General features: G+C 52.8%; 3 protein-coding genes across 6 annotated transcripts; 2 read left to right on the forward strand and 1 right to left on the reverse strand.

The window, feature by feature from the left end:
• Positions 1-2,069: 2,069 nt before the first annotated feature.
• csad (cysteine sulfinic acid decarboxylase) lies at positions 2,070-6,980 on the reverse strand. Of its 3 annotated transcripts, XM_007910500.2 has the most exons (14): positions 6,816-6,980; positions 6,522-6,648; positions 6,266-6,356; positions 5,919-6,025; positions 5,701-5,816; positions 5,342-5,421; positions 5,077-5,131; positions 4,454-4,570; positions 4,252-4,316; positions 3,894-3,975; positions 3,587-3,786; positions 3,413-3,464; positions 3,110-3,199; positions 2,070-2,630 (listed from the first exon to the last, which is right to left on the reverse strand). In XM_007910500.2, exons 1-14 carry the CDS (start codon positions 6,918-6,920, stop codon positions 2,448-2,450), a joined length of 1,470 nt encoding a protein of 489 aa, XP_007908691.2. In that variant the 5' UTR covers positions 6,921-6,980; the 3' UTR covers positions 2,070-2,447. The 3 variants fall into 3 exon arrangements, with proteins under 3 accessions (XP_007908691.2, XP_007908690.2, XP_042200274.1); XM_007910499.2 differs by having other exon boundaries at positions 5,701-6,025; XM_042344340.1 differs by lacking the exon at positions 6,816-6,980 and having other exon boundaries at positions 5,701-6,025; positions 6,539-6,660.
• A 697-nt stretch (positions 6,981-7,677) lies between these two features.
• Positions 7,678-12,435, forward strand: LOC103189934 (gametocyte-specific factor 1). Of its 2 annotated transcripts, none has more exons than XM_042344318.1 (6): positions 7,678-8,249; positions 9,516-9,634; positions 10,746-10,878; positions 11,146-11,229; positions 11,484-11,558; positions 11,956-12,435. In XM_042344318.1, the coding sequence occupies exons 2-5, from the start codon at positions 9,542-9,544 to the stop codon at positions 11,546-11,548; spliced, it is 375 nt and encodes a 124-aa protein (XP_042200252.1). In that variant the 5' UTR covers positions 7,678-8,249; positions 9,516-9,541; the 3' UTR covers positions 11,549-11,558; positions 11,956-12,435. The 2 variants fall into 2 exon arrangements, with proteins under 2 accessions (XP_042200252.1, XP_042200251.1); XM_042344317.1 differs by lacking the exon at positions 7,678-8,249 and adding an exon at positions 9,073-9,135.
• Positions 12,436-13,050: 615 nt separating this feature from the next.
• On the forward strand, positions 13,051-17,522 carry LOC103189935 (gametocyte-specific factor 1). Its single transcript, XM_007910502.2, has 7 exons — positions 13,051-13,222; positions 14,313-14,439; positions 14,825-14,905; positions 15,424-15,496; positions 15,753-15,883; positions 16,688-16,734; positions 17,223-17,522. Exons 1-6 carry the CDS (start codon positions 13,121-13,123, stop codon positions 16,705-16,707), a joined length of 534 nt encoding a protein of 177 aa, XP_007908693.1. The 5' UTR covers positions 13,051-13,120; the 3' UTR covers positions 16,708-16,734; positions 17,223-17,522.
• Positions 17,523-19,845: the final 2,323 nt, after the last annotated feature.

Genomic DNA, 19,845 nt, shown 5'->3' on the forward strand with positions numbered 1-19,845 from the left:
GGAGGATTGAAATGAGAATTTAGAAGAAACTTCTTCAGACAGAGGGCAGCACTGTGCGGAACTCACTCCCATAAGTGGCAATTGAAGCAGATAATAGATAGATTTACATAATAATAATCCTTGCATTTTGATATAGCGCTTTTCACATCAGGAGGACGTCCCAAAGCGCTTCACAGAACACACTATAAAGTGAATTGACTGCATATTTGTGGGCGAACGCGGCAGCCAATTGCGCACAGCAATGCCCCACAAACAGTCGGTGACTGAAAATGACCAAATTGTTATTGTTTTGGGTTTTGGAGGGATTATTATTAGGCTCTGTGTGGAGTAAGGAAACTTGCCCAAGGTTTCCCGCTGCCTGGAATTGAACTCAGGTCTCTCACTTGCAAAGCGAGTGCTCTAACACTGAATTACAGGACTGATTGCAATCCCACAAGTGACACCAATACAACATGGTATTACAGCTCAAATAGGTGGTTCCTATTTGTGACCGAGACTTCACGTAGAAACACGAGTATAAGATAGTGACTGGAGGATTGAAATGAGAATTTAGAAGAAACTTCTTCAGACAGAGGGCAGCACTGTGCAGAACTCACTCCCATAAGTGGCAATTGAAGCAGATAATACAGATAGATTTACATAATAATAATCCTTGCATTTTGATATAGCACTTTTCACATCAGGAGGACGTCCCAAAGCGCTTCACAGAACACACTGTAAAGTGAATTGACTGCATATTTGTGGGCGAACGCGGCAGCCAATTGCGCACAGCAATGTCCCACAAACAGTCGTGACTGAAAATGACCAATTTGTTATTGTTTTGGTTTTGGAGGGATTATTATTAGGCTCTGTGTGGAGTAAGGAAACTTGCCCAAGGTTTCCCGCTGCCTGGAATTGAACTCAGGTCTCTCACTTGCAAAGCGAGTGCTCTAACACTGAATTACAGGACTGATTGCAATCCCACAAGTGACACCAATACAACATGGTATTACAGCTCAAATAGGTGGTTCCTATTTGTGACCGAGACTTCACGTAGAAACACGAGTATAAGATAGTGACTGGAGGATTGAAATGAGAATTTAGAAGAAACTTCTTCAGACAGAGGGCAGCACTGTGCGGAACTCACTCCCATAGGTGGCAATTGAAGCAGATAATACAGATAGATTTACATAATAATAATCCTTGCATTTTGATATAGCACTTTTCACATCAGGAGGACGTCCCAAAGCGCTTCACAGAACACACTGTAAAGTGAATTGACTGCATATTTGTGGGCGAACGCGGCAGCCAATTGCGCACAGCAATGTCCCACAAACAGTCGGTGACTGAAAATGACCAATTTGTTATTGTTTTGGGTTTTGGAGGGATTATTATTAGGCTCTGTGTGGAGTAAGGAAACTTGCCCGAGGTTTCCCGCTGCCTGGAATTGAACTCAGGTCTCTCACTTGCAAAGCGAGTGCTCTAACACTGAATTACAGGACTGATTGCAATCCCACAAGTGACACCAATACAACATGGTATTACAGCTCAAATAGGTGGTTCCTATTTGTGACCGAGACTTCACGTAGAAACACGAGTATAAGATAGTGACTGGAGGATTGAAATGAGAATTTAGAAGAAACTTCTTCAGACAGAGGGCAGCACTGTGCGGAACTCACTCCCATAGGTGGCAATTGAAGCAGATAATACAGATATACATAATAATAATCCTTGCATTTTGATATAGCACTTTTCACATCAGGAGGACGTCCCAAAGCGCTTCACAGAACACGCTGTTAAGTGAATTGACTGCATATTTGTGGGCGAACGCGGCAGCCAATTGCGCACAGCAATGTCCCACAAACAGTCGTAGATTGAAAATGACCAATTTATTATTGTTTTTTGTTTTGGAGGATTATTATTAGGCTCTGTGTGAAGTAAGGAAACTTGCCCAAGGTTTCGCCCTGACCCCCCGGGGATTGAACTCAGGTCTCTCGCTTGCAAAGTGAGTGCTCTAACCACTGAGCTACAGGACTCCACAACAACAGCAACAACAGGATGTAGCAACAACAACAACAACTGCACAAAACTCTCTCACAACAAATCTTTTAATCAACAGCATTTTCTCTCTGTAACATCCAACTGTTGTCCAGCCCCGGCCTCAGAAACCTGGCGTCCTGTGATGGGGTCAGGACTTCATTCTCGTCTCCACGGTTACAGTGACCCCCACAGCTGAAATCAAGTAGGTTTCCCCCCACCCCACCCCACGTATACAGCCCTTCTCACCCCTTCGCCTCCGCACACAACTGTTGAGATGGCCAGTTCACCAAATGTTTAGTTCCCAGGTGAGCTGCTCCGCTCCGCAATGAACAAGTCAAGTCAATCGTGTCCAAACAGCTAACAAAGATAACACCTCCCAACGTGCATTCAACCCCCAGCGACACGCAGAGCCAGCGTGAGGAGCCGGGTCACATGGGCTGGAAGTCGCTCCCCAGACGCTCAATTTCATCCAAGAAGAAATCCAGGTCTTCCCGGGTAACCTGGGGGCTGATGAGGATTTGCCGAAAGAAATTGACATGTTTGCCGTGAGGCTGGTAGCCTACCATCATACTGCCCTTCACCACCATCCGCTGCTTCACCAGCGGGGCCACCTGTGGACAGACACACAGACAATAACAAAATTACATTTATAGAGAGCCTTTCACACATAGGTCAGTGACCAATTATATCTGGGGGATTGTCAGGAGCGAGAGAGAAACTCCCTTCTCTTTTTGAATAGTGTTGCAGGATCTTCAATGTCCACCTGAACAGGGCACAGACTGGACCTCGATTTAACAGGTCCTCCAAAATGGGTAAACTCTGACACTGCAGCTCTCTCTCTCTCTCTCCCCCCAGCGCTGCACTGGAGCGAGAGCCTGGAGTGCGAGCTTAAAGTCCCCGATGTGGGGGGGGAACTTCAACCCACAGGCTTCCAACTCAAGAGGTGAGAGCGTGCGAGAGCCTTGGTTGTTTGAGCACCGAGCCCCCCTTCCCCCAGCTCCGCAGTATCCCCCCCACCCAGTGTGTGTCCGCCCCCTCTCTCCTGCCCCCCCCCACCCTCCCATCCGCCCCTCACTGTGAAGCTCCTCACCCGGCCCAGCTGTTGCCAGAAGTCCGGCGTCTCCTCTCCTCCTCGCAGACACGGCGGAATATACCAGAAGCAAACATTGACAAATTGGGGCTATGACGAGAGAGAAAGTGGGGAACATTAGCTTCAACTCCGGGAACCCCCCACTCCCCCCCCCGGGACAGATTCTAGACTCCAGGTCTGGCTAATCCGGGTGCCGGGATTTGCAGGCACGGGGAGTGGGGTAGGGAATGTGAGTGGGGGGGACGCAGGAATGGGGGTGGTGGGTGGTGGTGGAGCGGGGAGATACCCCTGGAACAGACATACCTCCATCAGCAGACGGAATCCGTCCCGTTTGTGCATCTCAGCAACCAAGTACCTGCAGTGACAGAGACGCTGTTATTAATAATTATGTCTGTATGTCTGTGGTGGTGGGGGTGGGGGGGGGGGAGTTGGCTGTATGTGTGCGTGTGTCTGGGGGGAGGTGGGGGAGTCACTGACCTGGTGCAGGCAAATGCGCGGTTGACCCTGTCTCTCAGGCCACGGGTGCCGATGGCTTTCCACATCAGCCAGAGCTTCAGACAGTCCACCCGGCGGCCACACTGCACTGACCTGTCCCCGGTGTCATAGCGCGGCTGGTAACAGCGGTCAGTCTGGAACAGGTAGCGGGCACCAGCGGCGTGGGCACTGCCCAGCAAGTCCTGTAACATAGGGAGGGGAAGGGGTCGGTTAGCGGGGGGGAGGGATCAGTCACTGGGGTGGGGGGGGGGGGGTAAGTGTGGCTCAAGGGAGGGTAGTAGTTACTCACGGTTTGGTCCTTCAGGAGGAAAGCTGAGCACTGGAGCCCGGCCATTAACATCTTGTGAGGGTTCCAGGTCACAGAGTCGGCCCTGATACAACGACGACAACTTGCATTTATTTACACAGCGTCTCTTACGCGGGGAGAGGGTCCCGGAGAACTAGACACTGGGGAGCATGACTCCGAGCCAGGAGAGAGGGATGGGAGGGGAGGTGACCGGGGGAAGGAGCACAATCACAAGGGAAGGTCGGGATAAGCGGGATATGAAGGTGGGGAGGGAGGGGGCACAGCGGAGAGATTGGGGGAGAGAGAAAGAGACAGTGTGACAGGAACACGAGGGGCGAAGGGGTAACGGCCACAGACTCACCTCTCAATACCAGCCAGAAGGTGACGGTGTCTTTTTGACAAGAGAGCTCCTCCCCCCCACGCTGCCTGCAACACACGTCGGTGGTCAGAGAGAGATACACACACGCACCCCCTCACACACAACACACACCAAACACACACTCAGTGAGAGACACACATGCACACACACAGGCGGTAAGAAAGTATCCCAAATGGGGGTTTACGTCCACATGGAGCCAGACCCCATGTTGTTGGCAAACGTCCGCGATCTCAGCCAGAGGGTCGAAGGCTCCCAGGATGGTGGTTCCCGCCGTGGCGCTGACCATCAGGGGGACTGCGCCCTGTGGGTGGGGGGGGGGTCACATGAGCGTCATTGTTTCAAATATTATTTTATTTTCAGCCAGAAATGCTTTTTGCGACCGTCGGCCAGAATTGGAACGATTTGTAGATGCCATCAGCCTAATCAGAGTCAGCTCCGTGGTTTTAGCCACTACATCCCCAAACTCCGTCACTCACTCCCTCAATCCCTCCGCCTTGCCCCCTTCCTTCCCCATCTTCAGGTCACCCTCCTCTTCGTCCGGGCTTACAGTCACCGCCCCCACCCCCCCCAGCCCAGCGTGAGTGACGCCTGTGTAAATGCAAGTTGTTGTTGCTGTTGCTAAACGTGAGCGTAACAGCCATTATTGTTTGCCGTGCGGTTACCGTGCGATTAACTCCCTCCCAACCCAGCGTTTGGGAACGAGAGCGCAACAGATAAAGATAAACACGCGTGAAGCACTTCACGGACGAGAACTGATCCCGAATCACTCTGTGTGTGTGTTGTGTCCCCGGGAGGAACGTTCCTCACCTCAGACTTTGCCGCTTGTATCTGCTCGTCCAGCTCCGCAGCCAGCATCCTCCCCCTGAGAGGCCGAGAACACGTTACCCACACGCTATGCACACGCTACACACACGCGCGCCCCGCACACACCACTCCCCACCCCCACACACGTACGACACACAGACACACACACACAGTGAGACAGACAGACAGTGTGAGACACACAGAGAGACAGACAGGGCGACCCGTGTGGCGATTGGTTTCTGTGTCAGACACATCGACTGGGACGAACCTGCCATCGGTTTTCACTGTCCAGACATTGTCAGTGCCCAGGCCAAGGAAGGCAGCTCCTTTGGTCAGTGAGTAATGACCCTGCGAGGGCAATGGCAGAGAGTCAGTGTCCCCCCCAACACCCCCACTCCCAATATCAGCCCCCCCCACCCACACACACTGACAAGCCCCCCCAACCCCACCGTGTCTCCACTCTCCACATCACAGTTTACACACATTACAATCCACCTGCCCCAAGACCAGTCCCCACCCCTTCCCAAGACCAGCCTCTGCCCCTCCTCAAGACCAGGCACTGTCCCACTACCTTGTCGTCCCTCTCACCCCCCGTGCCCCCCTCCCCCCCACCTCGCAGGGCCTCACCTCCTCTGACGTGAAGATGACGAGCCTGGGCACCACCCACAGACCTCGCTGCTTGACGTGAGGGTAGAGGCGGTGCCTAGCCAGGTTAATGGCGAACATGTTGGACATGGAGCCACCTGTAAAGTGAGAGAGATAGCAACACGAGGTGGGTTTGTGCCGAGGGGCTGCCCAGCTCCACGCCCCCCCTCCCCAGCTTATCATCCAGGGGCAGGACTTACCTGGACAGAATATCCCATCACCTGTCATCCATCCAATCAGCTCGCGAAGCTTCTTCAACACAACATCTTCCATCAACACGAAAACAGGTGAAATCTCATAGGTATACCTGAGCCAGAGAGAGTGTGGGAGAGAGCGGGGAGTTCCTGGTACCTACCTCGCAGAACTGGCTCCAAGGTGACATGTTTGGCAACAGAATCTCGGAATCTATCCTCAGCAGATGGATGGCAGGTACCAGGAACTCACACACACACACCCACACACACAGGGACACACACACACAGGGACACACACAAAGAGGTGTGATTGGAGGAATGGCCTGTGGTGGGGGTTGGTGGGGGTTACTTACTGGCTGGTGTTCAGCGTTTCTGTGATGAAACGTCCGACCAACGCGTGATAATCAAGACCCGCAAAAAGCTGGTTGAAGAAGCGAGGATGAGCTGTGGGGAGAGGTCACAGGTCATGGAGAGAGGTCCGAGAGAGAGAGAGGTCAGAGGGTGAGAGTAAGTTCCCATCAAACACACCGCCAAAACCCAGCCCTCATACCGGGGGGGGGGGGGGGGAGGGATCAAGCATGCAGGGGCGGCATTACGCGGGTTCAGTACCTGTGTTGACGCTGTACCTGATGACCTGGCGACAATGCTGGAGGAGACGGACCTCAGATTCCCCCGTGTCCGGCAGCTCCAACTCCAGCAGCGACTCGAGCTCCTCGGGGGCCACCCACTGACATACCTGCTCACACACAGGAGTGTCACCCAGTCTCACACTCACAGCATCAACCAAACTCCACCCCCTCACAGCCCCGCCTATCTCTCCCCCTCCCACAGAGCCCCTCCCACAGAGCCCCTCCCACAGAGCCCCTCCCACAGAGCCCCTCCCACAGAGCCCCTCCCCCGTACCTTCTCGTTGACGTCAGTGCCCCTGCGGACTGCCTCCTTCATGATGATGTGAAAAGCCGCCTCCACAAAGTGCTCACCCTCAGCCGCGTCCTGGAGCCTCGCCATCAGCAACCCCTCCTCCTCGTCTACAGGCTCCTCCCCTGCCCGGCCAGGCTCCTCCCCCGCCCCGTCCGGCTCCTCCCCCACCCCGCCCGGCTCCTCCCCCGCCCCGCCCGGCTCCTCTCCTGCCCGGCCCGGCTCCTCCCCCGCCGGAGCTTCCATCCTCACCGTGCCAACCGGCTCTTCGAAACAAAACAAGATTCGGGTGTTAACCCCACACTGCCACCTTCCCCCCCACCCACACCCACCCACCAGTCACGTTTAACCCCAGCTGTCCTTCCTCCACCTCCATCACATTGCCCACCTCTGACCGTGCCTCACACCCAACAGCCAAAACCTTCGTCCACACCTTTGTCACCTCCCACTTTGACTCAAGCCCTCCTTGACGGTCTCCCCACTTACGGGGAGTGGGGGCGGGGGGGACTGTAAGAGATAGTTCCAGAGCGGTCCAACCCTTTTGGCTGCCGAGGGCCAGTTGCCCTGTTTGAGAAAAGTCCCCTCCAGGAACACAACATTTACACAGCAGCTTTTTCACGGTCGAAGGATGTCTCAAAGCATTCAACACAGTCGGTTGGACACCCGAACTGAGAAAACCCAGGAGAGAAATCCCAGGGAAAAGCTGGGGCTTATCCCCGGGACAGCCCTGCGGATATGCTCTCAGCTACGTTTGTCACTCTCTCTCTCTCCCTCCTTCACTCATTCACTCTCTCTCATTCACTCAGTCTTTCACACTCACTTATTCACTTTCACTTACTCTCTTTCACATTCACTCACTCTTTCACACTCACATTGTCTCACACACTCATCTCACACTCACGCAGTGAAATAGAAGATAATAAAAGACACTAGTGACAGTGAGGAGCTACTCACGGCTGTTGCTGTGCGGCTCTGGCTGCTCAGTGTTGGTGTCACAGCCCCCACTCTCCCAACCTCAACTCAACACTTCACCTGCACTTAATCTGCACTGATTGCCTCCCCCTCCCCCTGCCTGTCCCTGCCCACAGTGTGTGGGTGTGGGTGGGTGAGCTTCAGGATGTGAGTTCATACTGACCAAACGTATCGTGTGGGTTTGAGGAACAGATAAATAAATAGAATAAAAATCCTTACATTTGATCTAGAAAATTCCATCGCCCTGTCGCACAGTGGTTAGAGTACTTGCCTCGCAAGCAAGAGGACCTGGGTTCTATTCCTGACCCTGACATCAATACCGTTGTCTTATTTTCCTTCTCACAACACTAAGATCATCTATTTGCACATTCCTTTCCCACATGACTGCACCAGCCTCAGCAAGGCTGTGAGATAAGGGAAAGATAGGAGACAACATGCATTAATCAGGTAAACCGGCAACAGTAAAGGTTAACAGTGGTTTTTGCAGGAGTAACGCAGCATAATGGGAGAAGTTCCACCCATCAACAGAACTCAGAAAGCTCACCCACGCAATCCTTGTCCATGGAGCCATGTGGCGCAGTGGTTAGAGCACTTGCCTCGCAAGCGAGAGGACGTGGGTTTGATTCCCTGGCAGGGGGAACCCCAGGCAAGTTTCCTTACTCCACACACCTCTGTTTACCCAGCAGGAAAGTAGAAACCCGATTGTTAGTTGATTGGCGGATCGCTTTCCAGGGGTTAATAATTCCTCCCCTCCAGAAATAATAATTATAATAATTGTGGTCACTTAATCCACGACTCTGTGGGGACGCTGCTGTGCGCAATTGGCTGCCACGCTTCGCCCACAAAATATACTGTCAATTCACTCTCCAGTACATCCTGCGAAGCTCTTTGAGACGTTTCAACGACGTGATAAGGCGTTGTATTTGAGACCTCTCAAAGCGCTTCATAGGGATAGACTAATGTTTAGTGACTATATTTTGTGGGCGAAACGTGGCCGCCAGTTATGTGTATTGGAAAGAATGTTTACGGGATAATAATATCAGTCACTTCGCTTGACAGCAAATCGCGTGAAGCGCTTTGTGACGCCCTCCCCACGTGGAGAGGCGTCAGTTCGTGTGTTGAATTAATATGATTTGAAAAGCGCAAACGCGGCGGGCGGCGGGACCCCGCGGACACCGGCTGGAGCACGGCCGCAGCTGATTGGGTACTGCGGTTGTCAATCGGACCGCCGATCCAATAGGAGAGGAGCTGGGCGTGAGCCCGCCCCGGGTATTAAAGGGACATCGCATGGCCAGCGGCCACTTCGAGCGGAGCAGAAGATCGACTGGTGGGAGTGAGTTTAGTGTCTCTCTCTCTCTCTCTTCCTCCCTCGTTCTTCATTCTTCTCTTCCCCCCCCCTCTCTCTCTCTCTTCCTTTCTCTCTCTTTCACTCTCCCTCTCGTCCCTCTCTCTGTTCTGTGTGTGTTACAGGATACAATAACAACAACAACAACACATGTGGGGAGGGGGACATTTCTGGTTAATTTCAGCCTCAAACAGTGGGGATGGAGCGCAGGACATCCTCTCCCCTCTCCCCCCTCCCCCTCAGTTGTCAGGGATGCATGGAATCTTCGGTTTGGTTTGGATTGGGTTTCCACACGTGTCAGACACCCGACTGACCCCCAAAAATTGCTCTTCAAAGAATCGACACTGTCTGTCTGTCTGTCTCCCCAGGAAGCGGGGTCCCCCCCCAGAGAGCCATGACGTCCTGCCCACTGGTGCTTTGCCCCTATGACCCGAGTCACAAGATCAGAAGCAGCCGCCTCCCCTACCACCTGGTGAAGTGCCGCAAAGTAAGTGTCACTCGCACCCAGTGCCCCCCACTCCCCAGCCCACTCTCTGCTGTGCAGCCTCACTGGGGGTCCGGGGGATGGTGAGCGGTGCTTCGCTGGAACTGAACTGACTCCCACGGTGACGTGTTTGTCAATGTTGGAATTCAGACAGCTCTCTGTGACCGTCTCCAGTCCAGTTCCTGAGCCGGGAGGGTCCGCAGTATTCCAGGGCACTCGCTGCTGATGACAGCACAGCCCGGCCTGGCTCATCGGAGGCCCTGGAAGGGCTGACCAATCACTGGGGAAAGGGAATCCGCCCCCTCAGCTCCTGTTCGCTCTGCAGCCAAAGTCCTAATGGGGAGAGTGGTCCTAGCTGGACAAGCAGCGGGAAACCTTTCTCTCAATGGCAAGGTGTGTGGGTTTAGCTGGTTAGACTCCGGCAGTTATCCCAACGCACACTTTGGGGATCCCCCCAAGCCTTGGTTCTTGATTTCCGGAATTGGAGTGCGTACCGGGGGAGAGAGAGCGCAATCCATTACAACAATCGTGATGGGGGAGGAGGGTATTTTTGGGCTAAAAAATACACAGTCAATATATCCGTGACGCGCTTGAAGACGTCTCAATGATTGGCTAAAGTGCTGGACAAAATGCAACTGATATTCTGGGGTCTCCAGTCTGTGATGTGGTGCAAGGTGTGTGCACTGGGGGGAGAGAGAAATTCTCTTTTCTAATAGTGCTATGGCATCTTTAACGTCCACCTGAACAGGCGGACGGGACCTCGGATTAATGTCTCATCTGAAGGAACGGCATCTCCGACAATCAACACACCCCTAAACCTGCACTGGAGCGTCAGCTTAGACTGTGCTTCCAGATCCCAACGTGTGGTGCTTGAAGCCACAGCCTACAGATCAGCCATGATCTTATAGAATGGTGAAACTGGCTTGAGGGGCTGAATGGCCTCCTCCTGTGTCTGTGATTCAGAGGCAAAGGCGCTACCACTGAGCCAGTGACAGAGAGTAGATGAAGTAACAATAATAATAATGCTTGCATTTGATATAGTACCTTATCAAAGCTTTAGCGGATACAGCGTAAAGGGTATTGGGATAATGAGCTTCTCTTTCCTGTTTAACAGAATCACCCGGAAATGGCAAAGATCCTGAGGGTTTGTCCCTACAACGCCCGACACCAGATCCCTCACACAGAGTTCCAGCAGCATGTGGCTCACTGTGCGGATGGCAAAAATCCTGGCAACGGAGAGAGTGCTGGTCAGTGTAACCGTGACCCCATCATTGCTGCCCTCGGAGAGAAAAAGGGGCGAGAGGACAGTTGGCGGAGTGAGAAGGGAGGGCAGAGCACGGGCGGATAATGAGTGGAGAGAGAGCGCGGGTGGGGGGGGGGGGAAACGCGAGAGAGAAAAAGAGTGAATGTTCTACACCCCCACCCCTCTCTTCTGGAGCAAAAAAGACAATTGTGTTTAATCTGCTGGGGGGAAAATCCCCTCTCCCCCCTCACTCAGAATGTTTCTCTTGTAGAATGGAAGGTGAACCGCTGTCCAGTGGCCCCGGACATCGGGAAGGCTGAGGAGAGGCCACCGTGTGCTGAGGACTGGGACCTGGGTAGGCCCTCTCTCCCCTACACCCGACTTCACTTGCCCTGTCTCCCCCACCCGCACCCCGACTCTCTCTCCTGTCCTGTCCAGACTCTCGTCTCTCGCTTTTGACCCTGGCCTTGACCATCAATGTCTGGCTCCCCTGCCTTCTACGGTCTCCTGCCCACTACACCTGAGCCCGGTGAATAATAACCACCGCTCCTCTGTCCCACCGTCGGTGGCCGAGCCCCCGGCCCCTGAAATGTTTCTCTTCGTTAACAGATGAGGAAGAGTCTACGCCTCCTTTCATCTTTGGAGACGGCAAGTCTAGTGCCGGGAAAATGTAGCGCAAGACCGGTGAGTCTGGTGTGAAGCTGCAAACAACAGGAATCCTTCCCAGAGGGGTTTTTTTTTTAGTCGGCCCGGTGGCGTCTGTCAGGCGCGGATACCGTTGCTTACGAGTCTCCAAACCCAACTGAGTGTGCGTTGGGGTAACTGCTGGAGTCTCACCAGCTTAAATGCCATTGATATCGCTGTCTGGCAAGACTGTCCCAGGGAGAGAAGAACAACAAAGAATGTCTTTTGACGCACAGTTGGGATATTTAATGGGAAGAATTACAGAGATCCTCGGTGAATGAGGGGTGTGGGGAGAAGGTGGTGGGTGGGGGGGGTGTGGGTGGCAAATTTGGAGCTGATAATTAGTGGATAACTACTGCCCAGAGCTGACTTGAACCAACTCTTTTCTGCCTTTCAGATCGCAGCCAGGACATTGATGCAGGATTTATTTTACCAACAAACCAGGGATTTGGGATTTTAATCACGAACCAGGATTTTAACTTTTGCTCTGTATTCTTTAAATTTTTAAGCCTATCTCCCGTAGCTTCCCCCCACCCTCCTTACCCTCCTCACAGCCTCAGCCCGTGTGGGGCCAGACATAAAGTTCATACAGGATTCCCAGCCCTTCCTCCAGGTTGCCAACCTTACCTTTTCCCCTGATGTTACCAAGTAATAATAATAATAATAATAATAAGTCCTTGCATTTGATTCAGCCCCTTGTCGCGTCGCTGAGACACATCTTAAAGCGCTTCACAGGACCCATTGCAAAATACATTGACGCTGTACTTTGTGGGCGAGAAACTTAGTCGCCCGATTGTCACCGTTTCTGTGGTACCATCACTTCTTTTTTAATCTGCGTTCCAAATTTGGGGAATAAACTTTTATTCTGCTTTCGTCACTCGGAGGATTTCATTGTGGGGGGTGGGGGGGGGGGGAGGGGGGTAAAGCGACACGTACCTTTCACGTCGGGAGGACGTCCCGAGGCGCTGGGGGTCGGATTTCAGAGGAGTGGACGATGGCTGTAGGGGCAGAGGAGCTGAAGACCCGACCTCTGACGGTGAGGGGCAGTGCCCACTGAGTGTGTGTGTGTGTGTTGGGGAGTGGGGGGGTCACAGAGAAGGAGGAGTGGGGGTGGGGGAGTGTGTGTGGGGGGAGTGGGGGGAGTGTGTGGGGGTGTGGGGTGGGGGGGAGTGGGGGGGGAGTGTGTGTGTGGGGGGGAGTGGGGGAGTGTGTGTGTTGGGGGGAGTGGAGGGGGGAGTGTGTGGGGGAGTGGAGGGGGGAGTGTGTGGGGTGGAGGGGGGAGTGTGTGGGGGGGAGTGTGTGGGGGAGTGGAGGGGGGAGTGTGTGTGGGGGGAGGGGGTGGAGGGGGGAGTGTGTGTGGGGGGGGAGAGTGGAGGGGGGGGTGTGGGGTGGAGGGGCTTTGAGGGCGAGGACTATCCACGTGTCGGGGGAGGGTGGGGCACATCACCCACGTGGTGTGGGGGGGCGGAGCCGGAAGAAGTCACGTGTTGGGGGCGGGTGGAGGTGTCACGTCACGTGGGGAGGGGTCACGTGTCGGGGGCGGTGCCTACGAGGGGCTGAGGATGAGTCGCGCGGACCCCGAGGAGCTGCTGCGCTGCCCATACGATGGGAGTCACCGCGTCCGCGCCGCGCGCTTCCCCTACCATCTGGTCAAGTGCCGTAAGGTGGGCCCCATAGCCCCCCAACAGCCCCCCCATAGCCCCCCAACAGCCCCCCATAGTCCCCTCCAACAGCCCCCCCATAGCCCTCCAACAGCCCCCCATAGCCCTCCAACAGCCCCCCCCAACAGCCCCCCCATAGACCCCAACAGCCCCCCATAGCCCCCCAACAGCCCCCCCATAGACCCCAACAGCCCCCCCATAGCCCCCAACAGCCCTCCAACAGCCCCCCCCAACAGCCCCCATAGCTCCCCAACAGCCCCCCCCCCATAGCCCCCCCCCATAGCCCCCAACAGCCCCCAACAGCCCCCCCCAACAGCCCCCCATAGCTCCCCAACAGCCCCCCCCCATAGCCCCCCAACAGCCCCCCATAGCCCCCCAACAGCCCTCCAACAGCCCCCCCAACAGCCCCCCATAGCTCCCCAACAGCCCCCCCATAGCCCCCAACAGCCCCCCATAGCTCCCCAACAGCCCCCCCATAGCCCCCCAACAGCCCCCCATATCCCCCTCCAACAGCCCCCCCCATAGCCCCCCAACAGCCCTCCAACAGCCCCCCCAACAGCCCCCCATAGCTCCCCAACAGCCCCCCCATAGCCCCCAACAGCCCCCCCATAGCCCCCCAACACCCCCCCATAGCCCTCCAACAGCCCCCCCATAGCCCCCTCCAGCAGCCCCCCCATAGCCCCCAACAGCCCCCCCATAGCTCCCCAACAGCCCCCCATAGCCCCCCAACAGGCCCCCCCATAGCTCCCCAACAGCCCCCAACAGCGCCCCCCAATAGCCCCCCAATAGCCCCCAACAGCCCCCCCCATAGCCCTCCAACAGCCCCCCATAGCCCCCCAACAGCCCCCCCATAAACACAGCCCTCCCAACACCCTCCACCCACCAATAGAGGCAGTGAGACCCCCCCCCCCCCAGTGCAGTCTCTCTGCCCTCTGGTAGGGTATTAATTCCCTGTGGGGTTCACTATCCCCCGATTCACTGCTGTAAAGTTTTATACTGAGGCCACGTGTTGGTTGGTGTTGGACAATCCCTGAACGTTGTGTATGAACTGCGGGCGTTCCCTGTGACCCCGTTTTGGCTTTTCTTCCCCCAGAATAACCCGGACAAGGCTCGCACCCTGGAGTCCTGCCCCTTCAACGCCAGGCACTGCATCCCCAAGGCCGACATGAAGCACCACATCACTAACTGCTCCGACAAGAAGGCCATCGAGGACGATTTTGGTAAGGAATCGGTGTGGGAACCGGGCGGAAAAAAGACCCGAGGTTCGGCTCCCACCGACCTGGCAGTGGCTCTTGACGCATCGCGCCCCAAACTCTACACTGACTCCCCCAGATATTATCTTCGAGCTGAAATCAATCCCGTTTTGGTCTTGAAACAAACAACACTTTCCGTCTGTCTGTCCGTCTGTCGTCCTGTTGGAGCCTGTTCCATAAAATATTTTATATAAAATAGTGGGGACGCTGCTGTGCGCAATTGGCTGCCGCGTTTCGCCCACAAAATACGCAATCAATTTACAGTATATTCTGTGAAGGGCTTTGAGACGCCTTGAAGACTCGATCGGGCATTATATCAAACGCAAGGCTTATTATTGTTGTTATTTCCTAGTCAGCGTTGGGCAGAGAAAACATTGTGAAATACCTCAAAGTACCTGGCAATGCCCACCCCCAGAGGAGGACTGGGAGAGAGGTTAGTTTTTCCTTCATTGTAACTTCCCCCCCCCTCCCCTCGAGCGTCTGTGAATTCTGCGCAGTAATTAGCGATGTCTAGTGTCGTAAGAAATTCTAATGCCAACGTTCACCCAGTCTCAGCCCCGGAGACCCATTTGATCTCAAGAGTCTAAGATCGCACATAATTTTTAAAGAAAATCTTTAAATTCTGCCTTACGTTTTCTTCAAAAAATAAAACCCTTCCAAATTTAGGGTGAACTGAACGACAGTATTGGGGATGGTAGTGCGGAGGTAATGTCACTGGAAACAGCAACACCAAACAGTCGTGGGTTCGAATACCGCTGCAGTCATTGTGTACGAATTAAAAAAAAAAGTCCACTTTACAGTGTATTTGGTGAAGCGCATTGAGACGTCTGTAAGATGTGATCAGGCGCTATATAAATTCAAGGATTACTATTATCGCTGGTCAGGGTTTAAATCCCACGCTTGTGGTTTGTCTGGGGTCAGTACTTGACTCTCATTGATTACATTCTCCAGATAATGGCGATGACACCTCTGCTACTTTTGTCTACGGCTACAGCAATGTGAACCAGAGCTGTGTGAAAGGCAGGTGGGTGCTGTTTCTGTGACTCCCCCCTGTTTAACTCCTTCCTACACTGCTACCTGTTAAAGGAGCGTTTGTTTGATCAGCGCTACTTTCAGCTAAATTGTTTAAAAATAATTTTCTTGCAACTGCTTAGTTTCAATGATGAGTGAGTTTAATATCAGTTTAGTGGGTAATGTTGAATAAACATATTATGTGTGTGTCTGTGTGCGCATCTCTGACAGGGCAGCAATCAGCGTTTTAATTGATTCTCCATCTCTAGTTCTATTTCAGTTTATGAGAGCAACAATAATTTAGCAGTTGGTATAAGAGCTCCAAAGACTTTGCCTGAGCAGCCGTTGTCCTCAGCGGATTGTCTGGGATCCGTGCCGTTTGTGTTGCCCTGGAGAGTGGGTAAGTGAGACTTGTACCTTCCGAGTGGGAGTGAGTTCATATACTTTAATCATGTTTGTGGGACGCTGCTGTGCACAATTGGCTGTCGCATTTAGCCCACAAAATATACAGTCGATTCATAAGAAATGCTAGACGAAGAAAGACCAAGGTCCATCTAGTTTGCCTTTCATCTTCCTGGACATATGTCCCAAACTCCCTATGTACAATATCCCATGATGTTATTTCTTAAAAGAAAACTAATCTGTGTTTGAAGGAATCAACATTTCCCTCTTCAACCCAGGGAGCCTGTTCCACAGAGCCTGATTCACTTTACAGTATATTCTGTCAAGCGGTTTGAGACGTCTCAAAGACGTGATAAGGCGCTATATCAAATGCAAGGATTATTATTATTATGTTAGACAGTAGAATACAGGGGAGCAACTGTGGAGTTCCTTTTCTGATTTCCTCTCTTTTAATTGCTCATTCCTCACTGGTTCTATTCTTACGTTGGTGTCCAAGCCTTTAGCCACCATGTCATAACCCTGTCAACAACATTCGCCTACAAAATATACAATCAGTTCACATTAAAGTATATTCTGTAAAGGGCTTTGAGACACCTCGAAGACGTGCTTATTCGCTATATCCAATATCAAATACAAGGATTATTATCATTAGCAAATCGGCCATGTTTCCATGCCTTGTTTGTAACGAGATATTAATGCTGACCTGAGCCGACCTATAACAAGATTTCCCTGTAATGCAAACCAGCCACTGGATTGTAAAGAGCTGCCCACTGATTGACGGACTTGCTTGGTTCTATTTTAGGTTCATCGTCCCGAGTGTGAGAGGTGTCTACTCTCCAACCGTAGCCAGTGAGTATTGGAATGTGGCACATTAGACATCAGCAGTTAGTAAATAAATCAAACTTGCTCACAGTGATAAGGCCACACACTCCAATGGCCTCAGTGTCAAAGAGAGAGAGTGTGTGTGAGGTTCCATCCAGCCTCAATCATGTAGCTTAATGGCTGTGTCCCTCCAGTGTGATCACACTGCCTCTCCTAAGCTCCATCTCCGCAGCTCTGTCCTCTCCTGGTTTCATTCTTACCTTGTCCCAAAGTCTCCACTTTGTCTCTTTCAATGGCTTCTCCTCTTCCCCCCCCACATCTCTCATTCCGTGTGTCTGTCTGTCTCTCAAGTTGGCGAGAGCCAAGGCTTGGGGACCCAGAGTGTACAGCAACTCTTAGTAGCTTTGACTCCTAATCAGACATTATAAGCCAGAACATTAAACTGCAGCAAACCACACCACCCATCACTTGAGGATGATCATATGTTGATGGATTCTTTTCTTGTGCATTTTCAGCCTGTTCCTCGCCACGTGGAGGAGGTAGAGAAGAGGAATTGGACCAGACCTTGTTTTTAAAGGTGGCCAATGTCACACTGGGAATCCTGTTGTCCCTGTGGTTTATAAGATGTTAAGAGGACTTCTGCACGACATTAAGTGCGGTAACTTTTAACCCACCCCCTCAGAGAGGGACACACCTGATGGCTGTTCCTCAGAACCTGTAGCCACAGACACGATCCCTGTTCCAATAGTTTTGTTTGGGCTCAGACTTTGTTCCCTGTTAGTTTACCATTTAATAAAAAAAATTGTTCTGAAAAATTCTCAGTTGTGATGTTTGTTTCTCTTCTGCTTAACATATTGTGGCTTTGGGCAAAGAATGGTAATAATTAAAAGAATAACAATTCATCCTTGCTTTTGATGTAGCGCTCCAAATGAGTCGTCTCAAAGCGCTTCGCAGGATACACTGTCGAGTGGATTGACTGTGCATTTTGTAGGTGAAGCGGGTCCCCGGTATTCCAGGTCACAGCACAGCCTGGCTCATCGACAGGCTGCGAACACCCAGCAGGTCAGGCAGCGTCTATGGCGAGGAAAGTGAGTTAACATTTCGGGTCTTCATCGGAACCCAACAGCAGCTCAATGTGGGGATGGAGCTGGTGACGGCGCTTCGTCACCAGGAGGTGGCGCTCCCGTATCAGCTCCGACGTGGTGAGCCCCGGGGGCTGCGTCGGGCACTGTGAGATAGGCTGACCCTCCAGCGCAGAGCTGGGAGGGGGGAGAGAGCACCGCATTGTCATATGAGATTTTAGACCGAGCTTCTTTGCCTCGTTTGAAGGACCCAATTGGAGTTTCTCCCCAGTGATTAATCCTGCCTTCTGCAGTAAACAGTCACTACACCGGACAGCAATCGTGAACACTGAGTGGGTTGGGTGTATGAACAGCTCCTGCTTGCCCCTCTCTCATCACCTCGCTCTCCTGACAGTGTGAGAAACGTCTTTTGTCAGCCTCGTAAATCAAAGGCAGTTATAAAGCCATCGCTTCCCAGGGAAAGGTAAACACCCACGGTGTCTACTGGAGGCCGGTCAGCCGGCTCCTCACATTAGCTACGGACTGTGATACGAGCTGTCCTGAGCAGCGTACTCAGGCTGGAGCACACAGGCTAACATACACAAGAGCACGGATACACACAAAGACACCAAGTCTCGCTCAAATCCGTCCCTACATGTTTATCCTTGGAACCGTAACAATATTTATTTTCCATTTGATACGGTGCCTTTCCTGTCAGGAGCTCGTCTCAATGCATGTCGCAGAATTTACTGTGAAAAGTAGTGACTGTGTATTTTGTGGGCAGCCCCAATTGCGCGAAGCGACATCCCCACAAACAGCCATGGAGCGAATGAACGATTTGAATGACCACAGGAATGGGTAACACACGGGTGGCCGTTCAGCCCATTATTGTTGGTTGCTATTTGTTCCTTCAAGACGTCATCATCCAACCTCAACCCAGTTCCATCTCCTCCAACCTTCTTCCTGCAGACTTGCCCGGCTCAGAATCTATCCAGTCCCTGAGCCAGGCAGGTCTGTAGTCCTCCAGGTGACAGCCCAGTCACTATGGCAGGGACATGCACACACAGGGCCTCAGTCTTATACCATCTATAGAACCAACGCCCCCAAATAACTTTTATATTCTAATTGCCGTTGAGATGTTGATTTGGTCTCAGCCTCGAGAATCGCTCCTCAGAACGCATTCTCGCCTCGACCTCCCTCTGTGTGGGACGTGTCTCTCCTCCCTCCCCCCACCTGAACAAGCTTGACTTTGCTTCTTGTCACGGATTCTCAACAAACGGAGAAACTCTCTTGAGTGTGGGAGCCGGAGCCAGAGACTGTAAGCCAAGTGTCCATGGGGACCTTCCCAGGTTTCTCAGTTACTGACCGGGATCGAGTGCGTAAACTCAGACCCATGTGTCAGTCCTGGCCGAGGGCTTCTCCTGCGATACCACAAGTCTAAACACCGACACTCACTGACTTTTGATCAATCATTCACTCAGCAAATCCCCGTGTCTGCGCTGTGCGCTGTGCCGTGTGGCAATGAATTGCTGAGTGAATGATTGATCAAAGGTCAGTGAGTGTCGGCGGTTTCTAGAATGTTCTCTGGGGTTATCTGCTGCCGGTTATTCACATTTACTCAGTGAAAATCGAAAAAGCGATAGAATCAGAGATTCTACACGATAATTGATTGAAAGAGGGATTTGCTCGATTGGGATTTGGCTTCAAAACCCCCCACGGCCTTGCTCCTCCCTACCTCGGTGACCTGCTAACTCCATATAGTTTTCCCAACATACACTCTGGGCTCCCCCAAGCCTTGGCTCTTGCCAACCTGCTCCTAATACTATCTGGAATTAGGTAAGTAGGGTCCGTCCCTCCAGAGAGAGCGCGCGTATTCCAATCCAACACGTGGGAATTTCCACGTGTGGATGACAGACATGGAATTCTCAGTCTGGCTGAGACTGTTAAGCACCTGTCTGACCGACACTAGTCCACACACGTACCCGATAATCAGGTGGGAAGTGGCTGCAGCCCTGGCCATGAAGGGGTTAACGCGGTGACTCAGGATGTGAGGAACAATCTGAAGTTTTGTAAAATA

This window comes from Callorhinchus milii, unplaced genomic scaffold (genome assembly GCF_018977255.1).
Source record: "Callorhinchus milii isolate IMCB2004 unplaced genomic scaffold, IMCB_Cmil_1.0 Scaffold27, whole genome shotgun sequence".
NCBI lineage: Eukaryota > Metazoa > Chordata > Chondrichthyes > Chimaeriformes > Callorhinchidae > Callorhinchus > Callorhinchus milii.